Source organism: Perna viridis, chromosome 2 (assembly GCF_037379345.1).
Source record: "Perna viridis isolate PV_CMFRI_1.1 ecotype Kerala chromosome 2, ASM3737934v1, whole genome shotgun sequence".
In the NCBI taxonomy this organism is placed as follows: Eukaryota; Metazoa; Mollusca; class Bivalvia; order Mytilida; family Mytilidae; genus Perna; species Perna viridis.
Window position 1 is genome coordinate 66,582,487 of NC_142446.1, and position 12,217 is coordinate 66,594,703.

The window sequence follows — 12,217 nt, forward strand, 5'->3', positions numbered from 1 at the left end:
AGAACTGAACTAAGTATAAGTCTCTGTAGGAATCAAGGTATAAAATAGCACCATCTGCAATAACACATGAATACGGAAATGCCTGAAATATTTCCTTAAACAAACAAATACCAAAATCGTGCGATAGCATCTTTTCAAATAATAATACGAACTATCAGTCTTCGCTAGGTTGTTGGTAAAACATGGTATGAAATAACACAACATTTTGACAGCGTAGTTTCACTATTTAAATCCAGAAAAGAAGACAATATTTTGGTATAATAAGTTACAACGTAAATGAAATGAAATGCAAGCGAACATTGATAGAAGATAACTCTGTTAAAACAGCAATTTTCGAGCATTCTGATGGAGGGAGATATTTCAAATATATCCTGTTTGAAAGAATGTCCGTTAAAAGTTAGATTTTAAGAATAATGAAAAGTGAAAAACACAATGTAGCAACATTTCAAAAGTGAAAGGGGACTAAACGCAAAGAAATACAAAGATGAATAAGAATGAATAAGATGAAACACAAAAAAATATTTAAGTTAGATCAATCACACCTGTAAGTATCGTCGCACCGTTACACACCCTTTGACTTCCAATATTAGGAGAGAAATGTGGTATACGTTTATGGTCATATTGATCAATCCTCTTTGTGATTAAAATGGTATTCCATCAATCGGACAGAAAAATATAATAAAAATCTTATACTTTAATACGTATAAATGTACATGTATATATTTTTTTTTGTTTTACAGAACTAAACAAATTAAAATAGCATAATACAAAAACAATTTTCAATTTTTTATTGTCTTGAAGTTCTTCTTGATGCCAATACTTTTTGTCTATAGTTTGTTCCTCAGGCGATGATTATATAAGAGGTAGACCTAGGGTAAGGGACACAACTCTTACAAATCATTGGAACGTTTAAATTCAGCATTTTACATCAATCTCATGTAATCATCAAAGTAACTTTGACTGATTTCATTCTGTTTCAAATGATAGCTTGATAGGCTTTGATAAAATTGAATACGATACAAACATATCACTGATTTGGAGAGTTATGTCCCTTACCCTATGTCTACCCACTTAATTAGTTATACCAAACATGAAAAAGCACTATCTTTAGATATAAGAAATTATAGAACTGTGTCTATGATAAGTGAATAGAATGGCAACATATTTTAAGGTTGTCTAGACATTAAAAAAACCCCGTCAAAATCGAATTAAAAGGAGCTGATCTATTTCTGCATCGCGAAAATACGACTATCTTCCATAATAATTTAAATTCAAGTTTATATTAGAATTGTGCAAATAAAAGTATAAGATTAAATTTTTTGTCGAGGCTTTATAAAATTAAAAAAAAAATCAGAAGGTCACATTCATAATTGAAATACCGATAATTATGCGTTATTTCTAAGGTTGAGAAATAATAAAATAAGTGGAATCTCTTTAGTTTGATTATATTAAAAACTTTTTCCTACAATTTGTTTTTGGGTATAAACCACTATCTAAACAGTCATTTTCACTAATCCTTTCTTCAACCTTGCATCATTACATAGAATATTTCTTAAGTCAATTTTATGAGATGCCCGCTGCATTGACAAAAATTAGGACTGATTCCCTCTACTAGATACCTGCATTGACAAAAATTAGGACTGATTCCCTCTACTAGATACCTGCATTGACAAAAAGTAGGACTGATTCCCTCCACTAGATACTTATAGGAACCTGTAATAATAAACAAACTTAGCATTAGCATGAACCAAACCATATCAACCAAAAATTCTCATACTCCTATTTGGTTGAAATGCAGCTGTTGTAAATGGTAGATGATACAAAAAGCAAATAATAAATCAAGAAAACAAAGAAAAACGATATTTTTATGGTCTACGCAGGCAATATTTTACAAAACGATATATTCCTTTCTGTATACAGAACTGCATTTTTGAGAAAACCATACACTTATCTCCCTTTAAATTCAACAACTTAATGAACGGACAATTTAATATACAAACCATTTTTCCCGAAATGCAACAACTGTAAATAATAAAATAACTTATTATAACAGATTGTTATCTGGTCTGTAATTATTTCTTAATAAGAAATAAAAGTATGTTTTTTTAGGTTTTTGACATGTATGAATCACCTCCTGATATTTATAAAGACTGGTACTTAATTATGTGTATAACATAAACAAAACAATGGATTACGTTATAACAACAAAACATCTTTTCATGAATATCATACGTGCGTAAATCATACTTTTCAAGTGTATTTTTTTTTTTTACATTTTTGGGATGTACGTAATGGGAAAAACAAAAAACCAAACAAAAAACAAAAATAAAACCACTACTTTACCTTGCTTTCGGTACACTACTTCTATTTTACTTTGCTTTCGGTCCACTACTTCTACTTTATTTTGATTTCGGTACACTACTTCTACTTTAATTTGCTTTTGACTTTTTTTTCTATAATAACTCATGAATAAACATATATTTATTTGAAGTGTCTATTTTCAAGGTCGACCATGTTGTATTTGCGTCCATGAACCATGTCCCGAAATTGGAGTTAAATTGCCACCATTTGGACCAAGAACACATAAAGAAATGATAGATGCACCGATATTTTAAGCTCGAAGAACTGTGCAACTTTCATGGATATTTGCAAAATAAACATGTGTCGATGTACTCAGGATGCCCCTTACTAAGGAATAAATAATGCTACAGAGTATCCATTAGCAATATTATTTTATTTTTTTTGTGTATTATCATCCATATTTTTTTTTCTGATTAAATAAAAATGTAACATGTATGCATTATTTCCTAACAGATACAGATAAATGTCGCTCCCGTAGTTCTTTGGCCACATCATGAAATCCAGGATTTTGAAAAAAAATGGTCGTGTTGCGTGTTGATAAACGTTATTCTAAATGCACCTAAATGAACTTGTCATAACATCAATTGTGAGTTGTACTAGCTTTGAGACAACCCGCCAGGTAATAAGGTGATATGAGGCAAAAAGTATCCACTATGGTGACATAAATTGAAATTTTACAACAAACCCACTCCCCCCCCCAAAAAAAAAAAACAAACAAAAGTATAAAAGAATAATAATAATAATAATAATAATAATAATAACAAAAAACAAAACAAAACAAAACAAAACAAAAAAAAACGTTCTTTTATATAGGTAGTACAATAAGGGGACAAAAGACTTGACAATAAAAAGAATCAATTCACTAAAAAAAACACAAATTATCCTAAAGAATACATACAGACACTAAAGAATAAGACTTAGTGAGAAATCCGGTCATTACAATAAACTGAAGGTATGTACCAGGTGTACAGGAAATCGATATCAGCTTTTCTAGAAATACCGACTCATCGGAATCATTTTAACATACGAGGTCTCCTGTATTTCGCCGTTTAAGTGGGTTAGCCATATACATTGTAAAACAAAACCTAAATGTTATAAGATTGTTCCAAGAAAAGCTCATGCAGAGGGCAATACTCACCTATTGTTCTACATCCTGGGACCCAGGCAGATTCAAGATAAAACAGATAAGAATTTTACTCAGAACTATAAATAATTTTTTGTTGAAAAAAAATAACCTGACGAAACAGTCATCAAAAGACATATTTTGTATACTAGTACATTAGTTATTTGATATAAAAAGAACAATATATACCATCATTTTGCGAACATAAAAACTTAGCAACGTCTTTAAACAAATCTTGGTTTAGTAATGGGTCAACAGTCCCTACAAAATTACATTACATAGAACATTCGCAGTAAAACATATAACCAGATAGCATCCATAATATTGTTAAAAACAATTTAATCTCGAAGCGTAAGAAAAATGCAAGTGGGTCAACAATTACTCAGTATTTTACTGGTGCTCTCAGTAAGAAAACAACTTCATAAAACATTGAAACCAATATTCAGGCAAACATTTGTAAACATTTTGAAAAACAAAAGCAGTGTAGCTTTGTAACAACTTTCACTCTTTTTATAATTCTTACAAAACGCTATGTAAATTTTAGCTTGAGCTATTAGCTTGGGTACGTCTTTTATTCAAAATGTCATGACATATGTTCTTCTCTGTACAAAACGTCTTTTTTCGAAATGAAATGACATATCTTCGTCTCTGTACGAAACGTCTTTTGTTCAAAATGTAATGACATATCTTGTTCTCTGTACAAAGAGTAATCAAGGGAACCAAGGTTATAATGGTAATAAAAAAAATGTAATCCAGGGACAAAGACCAGACACGGAAAACAGACATACACAACAAAGAACATAACTAAAGTACATGAGTAACTAAAATCATACATACAAAGTAACAAAAGCAAATGAGCAACTGAAAACGTGGAACATAGACCAGGTGCACCGGTAGGGTAAGCGTCCTCTGCTATTTTAGAGACACCCACCGAGTTTCTCATAAAAAGTCAAGTCCGGGGTAGACAAACGAGCAAAGGAAAACTATGACCGGTTGAATAAATCAGTTTTCATGGTGCAGATGGATACAACATAACGACCCCCGAGTTCATGAGAAACTTCTGTAGTGATGAAATGTAGTCCAAAATGTAATGACATATCATCTTCTTTGTACAAAATGTCTTTTGTTCAAAATGTAATGACATAACCGCTTCTCTGTGCAAAATGTATTTTGTCCGTAATGTAATGACAAATCCTCTTCTCTGTACAAAATGTCTTTTGTCCGAAATGTAATGACATAACCTCTTCTCTGTACAAAACGTCTTTTGTCCAAAATGTAATGACATATCATCTTGTTCTTTGTAGAGCCTTGTGCAGGTCCGGGTGTTAAAAGAATAGGCCTGCAGCAGCGCTAAGCTAGTCGTAAAAGGCGACTAAATAGTGCTCAGAACCTGAGCCGGGGGCTAAGGCGCTCTGCCCACAGAGCAACAGGGTTGTGTGCCCCAGGTGGTGGAATGGGGTACCCTTGATATGTTACATGCTGGGGTTGTCAGGCTATAATACGGAAAACCTGACCGCAAACCATAGTGGTGCACCGTGTTGGGAAATATGCCACTTTCCTCGCACGTTAAAAAACCCTACTGTGGTATTCTCCCGGAGTAGGAACCATAGGGCTCCGCCACAGGAGGCTAAATTACCCGACCCTACCCACCTCTCCCTATTTTCAATCAAAATTTGTCGACCCCATTGTCCTTGTGTCCCATCCCTTTTTCATTTCATCATCATTTCATGTTCATTTTATCATCAATTTCATGTTCATCGTCTGAATATAGCTGAAATATTGCTGCTCGGACGTTAAACCCCAACAAACAAACAAACAAAACAAACATCTTCTTTGTAGAAAACATCTTTTTTTAAAAAATATTTTGACATACCTCTTCTCTGTACAAAACGTCTTTTGTTTGAAATGTAATGACATATCTTCTTCTCTGTACAAAACGTCTTTTGTTTGAAATGTAATGACATACCTTTTCCGTTGTTCAAACCTTTTCTTTATATTATAAATGCTGTTTGTTCCTTTCATACAGGTAATGACCCTGCATTATGTAGCAAATTGATAATCGATAATTAAAATGACAAAAAAAATGTTCCTAGTTAAACTGGCTGAAATTTAGCAAGAAATTGAATAAAAATGAAACATTTGACAAAATAGCGCCAGTGGAAGGGGATAACTTTTTATTTCCTTGAGTTTTTAATATTTTGTTTTTAATATTTTATTTGTATTTATGTCAAATATTGCCTAAATAACAAAATATATACGTGTATAATGTATTTATTGCTTTAAACCTATTTTGTTTCGAAACGTGCTGGATTATGTTGTAGGGTATAAAAGAATTTTGCAGAAAAAAATTGTGCAAAATGGGAAAAAACGAGCAAATGAAAGTCTTTATCCCACAAGATTGAAGTCCTCACCATAGAAGTTTTATAGTCGTCATCATGAACTCGTGGATCGTTTTGGCGTATCCATCTGCACCATGAAAACTGATTTATTCAACGGGTCATAGTTTTCCTTTCCTCGTTTGCCTACCCCGGACTTGACTTTTTATGAGCAACTCGGGGGGGGGGGGGTTCTAGAAAAGCAGAGGACGCTTACCCTACCGGTGCACCTGGTACATGTTCCCAGTTTTTAGTGGAGCCCGAGTTGCTCATTTGCTTTTGTTACTTTGTATGTATGATTTTAGTTACTTTATGTTCTTGTTGTGTATGTCTGTTTCCATGCCTGGATTACATTCTTTTGATTACCGCTATAACCTTGGTTAGTCTCCCCCCTTTTTATTTTTTTACAAATTTCTTGATCGGACCAATCCTTTTTTTAAATATAAAAAACTGAAACTACCCTTGTCGAACATTTCATTCACAAGAAAAAAAACTTACTTTTAATACAGGTGGTATACATGTATCCTCCCAAACATATGAATTCCAAGTAAAAAGCTGCTTAGAAGTGTTCACTTCTACTTTGTTAAGGAAAACTTGAAATACCCGTTAAAAGTTTATTCTTTTTCATCGTAAGGACAGCGATCTTTTTGCAAATGTGTTGATGAAGTAAACTAATAAACTAGTATGTTGCATTTCAACCACAGATTTTTGAATTTTTTCTTCAAAAAGCATAAAATTATACAGCACATTATTTGATAATTCGTATTAAATATTAAATAGGATAATTAATTGGAAAAAAAATGAATAACCAAAATATGATCACGAGTGGCGAAGAACGCATAGATCTAACGAGTGTGTGGACGCACACGAGTTAAATCTTTATGCTTTCTTGACACGAGTGATTATATTTTGGTTATTAACGAAAAACCAATTAATTATCCTATTTATTATATAGATTTCCTTCATAATTCATTGCTATTTTCAATATTAATTTTATATTTTGTGAACGGCGGATTGATATTCTTGTTGTAAAGTTTTGGCGGGACAAGGTGCGAGAGTGAAATTACCGAATTTATTTCACAGTGTGAATTATCGATTTTTTTTACACTGGGAAAATTCGGTTAATCACTGCTATCTATATAGTATATCAAATACCCGTTACTGTTGTCCTGTCCGTTCGTTTCTTGTCCAGTTACGGTCATCTCGTCGATATTTTTACTTTGGAATTTCTCGGTAGTTATACATTGTTTGATAGTAACAGAAAAATCCTTCATGGAAAAAAATGGTTAAAAGACCAAACAATATTAAATTTAAAGCTTTAATGAATAGCAGATAGTACAAACAACCATTGATTCTCAAATTTAACTTAAAGGTTCATCATTTTCTTTCGACAAATAATGGCCTCAATACCACCACTAGTTTCCCTCTTATTACAGACAAACTTGTATATACAGAAAAATTTGAAGGCACAGCATCCGCTAGATATGAAAAAAAGTTACATCAAGGTTATGTAAAATTATATCAATAACTGACTTGACTTTTGCAGAGTTAATTTTTTTTCAAAACCAACGAATAAATTATGATAAAATTTTCCTCAGTATACATGACGGTGAAAGTGCATACTTTCAACTATTTTTTTCGACAACTGTAATACAATCTTTCTTTCCATCAATGACTAAAATTTTAAGTACAGCTTACACACAGATTGTTTCTCTAAAATCCATCGGAATTATTTCAGTAACTGCAAAATCCACCAAATACACAGAAAAAATACATGTATTTTTTTCAAATAATGCTTTTAACAACACCTGAAAGACATATGTTTCTTTATATTTTCATTCCATATAATGAAGGCCGCCACAGGATACGCATGAAAACAATTATATTTAGGACTAACGAATTTTATCATATTCTTAAAAAAACAAAGTACACGAAATGGTTGGTTTTTAAAGGACTTCGTGTATGAAAAGACTTATGAATTTCCTATTATTTCGGAATATATATGTTTCCATGTGTTTTTATATGCACAAATCAGCCGTAAACATATGTGTTCCATATGTTTTAAAACATGTCAAAACATATGTTGCAACTTTCCTGCGTCAACTGTTTAATACAGCAACTCCGTTTACTGCAGCTTGATTTTTTTTCAAACCAACAGTCTTCGTCTAGAAGAAACTTCAAAAGAAAATCTACCAATGTACCCATGGTAAAAACATTCGTATCGACGTTCGACGGCAACTGCATGAATGAAATGCCGTCGAATCAATCGGCTTCCGGTATTCTAACGTTACGTCATAACAAGCTGACGTTTGAAAAATAAATTGGCGGGACAAAACAACTCGAGATGTAAAGGACAGATAAAGTTTTGTTATGCCTTCTTCCGATGATTATAGCAAGTGAAAGATCGGCCTTTGACATTTAGAGATATTAATATTATATGTATCTGTTTGCCTGTTTCATAGTTCTTTGTTTCACGGACATTTCAGCTTTCAGTGAGTACGCCTTTTCAGTGTGTTCATATATACATGTATACAAGTCAATTCTATGATATTGTATTCTAAATATTCACTGTCAATATTTTATGTTCAATCATTTAGCTAAAAGCCTTAATAAAGTATTTCGTATTTCGTCAGTCACGACAGACATATACCCTTAATTCCATTGTGAGATCTGTTCAAGTTGAATCATTATATGCAGTTGTACAAGCGTCATTGTTCTGTTATTTTGATAATACCAATGACGTATAAGATGTTGCTCAATTGCTCATCATGCAAGTACGTACACATACACGTGTATAAAAACTACATTTGTAATCGTATGAACATGACATATAATAACTGCCATATAGGTGTGTTAATTTTTCTACAGCATGTGACCAAGATAGGCATTGCCCGCATGGGTACCACTGCTGTCAGGGGACAGTCTGGTGCTGTTCGAATGGTTATCTATGTACCGGAACCTCAACTTGTCTAGGGATATGGTAGGCATACGGGGATGGGGAGGTAGCTGCGCAATTTTATTTAAAAATAGTATTGAATCTGACAGTTGTCTTGATATAAAGGGGTAACTTAACAGAGGGGCGAAGACATTATGAATGAAAACTAAGGTAGTTACTTCTTTTAATGCTCAGGGCCTGGTTTAATGAACAACATCTGAGAAGATTTTTTTAATTATCCCTGAGTCTTCATTCAAATCTGTAAATTTTGATGCAGTTTGGTAGGACCAACTTGCAGCTGTTTAAGAATTTGAATAAATCCTCAATTTATTTTTTTTTCTTGTTGTAACCGGTCTCTGGTTTAAAATATGTTGAGGAAGGACTTGAGTTAATCGAACATATATATTACAATACCAATAAGTGTATGAATTGTTTACATGATATCCTTTCTATCTATAGGTTGATAGTAGTTCTAACCATATTCGTTGTTCTAGTCATTGCCACACTATGCGTCAAACTGTACTTGCACTGTAGAGGTAAGCATATTGATGAAGGCGCAATGGTGCACCTATTTTCTTTTATGTTGGGTTGAGCTAGTCAGAACTGAATTCAATATGAATAGCAATAACAAGAATATAATTAAAATCCAGAATAGGAACTTTCAAATGTAGTACAAAAAAGCAACAAGGGTCTTCAAGTTGCATTTACCTCCCCCAGTTTCCTTTTTTTCCAGTGACCTTTGACTGATGAACTTGTAAAACAGAAGATTTTCCTAAGATATAAAGACGACACGATTTTTGTTTGGGGGGACTTGTCTAGGAATAAAGATTAAAAATCATTACTGGGACATCAAGAAAAAGAGATATAAGTGAAAGATAAATATATGTTCTTGATGTCTGGTGATCAATACATTGGTTTGTGAGGTAATTGTTTACTGTTTACAGAACCTAAGCGACGCTCTTGTTGGATTTCGTGGTGAGCATGCGTAACATATACTTCCATGAGGTAGGGCTTCAGTATAACAAAAATATTTTCCTTGCGGAAGTGTTTATTGAGCATGCTCCACGCATGTTCATCGGCTGTATAAATGAATTTGCTCTGGACAGTTGTAACAAAAATCACGTTTAATGTCTTTACAGCACCTAAAGATGCAACGGCAACAGCTGAAGTACCGGAAGAAGAGTCTACCTGCTGTACAATTCACGACAGCAATCATGCGTGACACTCTTTACCTACGGTACAATTCATGACAGCAATCTTGTGTGAGATTCGTTTTGTAGGAGTTTACTGCTTATATATAGGGATAGATGTCTGAATTTTTCAAGTACATGTTGAATCATCTCCGCATTTGACGACTTATACTTGCATGTAATCGTACTGATTACTGACGATATTGAGTGTAAACTGGGTAATAAATATACTTTAGAGATACTTCAGACATTCCACGGTTGAATAAAAAGAACAAAGACTGACCGAATACATTGTGTGTAATACATTTTGTAATTAAATTAGCTATATATATTCCCGAAACCTAGGCTTTTTGATGTTAATTTGTTGCACTAGGCTTCTGATTTTAAGAAGCCTTCGTTCCAGTGCAGTTGCCATTTGATATTGAAAAAGGTTTCGGGTAAGATTTCTTCAAATCAATATATTTATTTTCACCATGTTAAGGGTTGAACATGTTTTTTTTCCAAATACATCAGATTAAAATTATCAATTTTCACATACATAATGTAAAAGCACAATGTTTTCAAAAGGTCCCATTAAAAATATCTATATCAAAGTTTTTTTTACCTACCACTCCCCCTCAATTCAAATGGTCTGGCCCTAAAAACAACAAAAATCTGATAGGAATTAATGATAAAGAAGTCAAATTGTCAAATTAAAAAGGCGAACTGTTTTAAAGATTTAAAGTTTCAAATTCTTTGAAATGCATATTAAAAGACTGACAAAAATCTTCTCTAATCAATTTGAAATCGCTAGTGAGTGTTTTTTTATTCGTGGATATCATTTTCGTGGTTTAGTGAAAAAAAAGTCAAATAGTATGATGAATTATTCTAAATTCTTTGCTTTGACAATCCCATCACCATGCATGTACAAGTGAAGGGAAACTTCTGTTCTTTTAAGAACAATATTCGTTGTTTGCCTAAGTCACGAAAACCATGAAAATAGGTACTTCATGAACAGTTATAATGCTTTCGCAGTATTCTTGACGGTATTTTCTTTTGAATCAAGAGGATTTCAAACTAAATGGTAATACATATTCATTACCACAAAACATATAAGAATTATTTATTTGTTGTTGAATCATCCAAATTGTGATAACCGGAATCGGGAGCACACCTTGTCCCAGTTGATTTTTTTCTTGTCAGTAATATAAGTATCGCAGGTACTTTACTTAGTGCCAGTTTGTTACATGGATCTGTTGTCATTTGTTCGATCAAAGAGGAATACCTAGCCACTAAATCTAAAGTTGTTCCATATGAAACCATACACGTGCAACCCGGGGCCCGAACTTACAGGAAATGGTCTGCCTTACGCCTCAGTACTAAACGTCTTATAATTATGAGGTTATCTTAGCACATCATAAATTTTTTGCCCACTGTTATTTTTTTGTTCCAAAGTATAATAAAAACAGTGCTAATAGCACTTTGATTATTTAATCGACATTAGATGGCTCGGAAAATGACCCTTTAATTAATTTGATCCTCTTTAATCGTTGCATTTAATCAAAACTGTAAGAATACATTTGTGATATGAAACCGATGCATTTTTTTTAAAAAACAAAATTCATCACTGCTTGATTTTTGCATAGACACCCTCTTAATTTTTTTTTCATTCGTAAAGTAATACATTCCTCTTGCCAAACAGTGGGGGCATTAGTGTCTGGAATATTTTTCAATCAAAAACAGTCCTTTGATTTCCATATAAATTGGTTTACTTGTCGAACCAATTAATTAATTTATTGAAATACGAAACATAGCAAAGAGCATGGTCGCACCATTCACCAAATAAAATCTAAATTGAATGTTCTATATACTTTAATAACAGACTGACAAAACAAGACAATGCGTCGGCTATCTTTTCTTAAAGATAGTGCTTGTTTTAAATGTCTGGCAAAGCCAGAAAAAAAAATAGTAGAAAATTTTCATTTGACGAAAAGTATTTAAACAACTAATTTTGTGTTTACTGACAAATATCAATTTAAAGATAGTATATGTTTCTGAATTTAGACTGTTTCACATGTATAAGGAGAATGAATATGGTGAATATGTCAAAAATATAACCGTGATGAAAAATTTAAACTCAAGGCCAACCATGGGTCTTCAATGAGCCCTCACACCACTGGGCAGGCTGCAGCTGGCCCCAAAACAACATTATACTTAAGTACAGCGAAATGGTTGCCTCCTTATACTCCAGCAA

The 12,217-nt window shown here is 32.8% G+C and overlaps 1 protein-coding gene across 1 annotated transcript; it reads left to right on the forward strand.

Moving 5' to 3' along the window:
* The first annotated feature begins 7,939 nt into the window (after positions 1–7,939).
* LOC148626556 (uncharacterized) lies at positions 7,940–10,815 on the forward strand. The gene is made up of 4 exons (XM_088571237.1): positions 7,940–8,351; positions 8,728–8,839; positions 9,254–9,330; positions 9,934–10,815. Exons 1-4 carry the CDS (start codon positions 8,297–8,299, stop codon positions 10,014–10,016), a joined length of 327 nt encoding a protein of 108 aa, XP_088427363.1. The 5' UTR covers positions 7,940–8,296; the 3' UTR covers positions 10,017–10,815.
* Positions 10,816–12,217: the final 1,402 nt, after the last annotated feature.

Bases quoted from the DNA above. Each gene is read 5' to 3' on its own strand.
- LOC148626556 (XM_088571237.1), top strand. From the start codon at position 8,297: ATGTATCTGTTTGCCTGTTTCATAGTTCTTTGTTTCACGGACATTTCA. The intron at 8,840-9,253 runs GTAGGCATACGG...TTCTATCTATAG, and splicing joins TCAACTTGTCTAGGGATATG to GTTGATAGTAGTTCTAACCA. The intron at 9,331-9,933 runs GTAAGCATATTG...ATGTCTTTACAG, and splicing joins ACTGTACTTGCACTGTAGAG to CACCTAAAGATGCAACGGCA.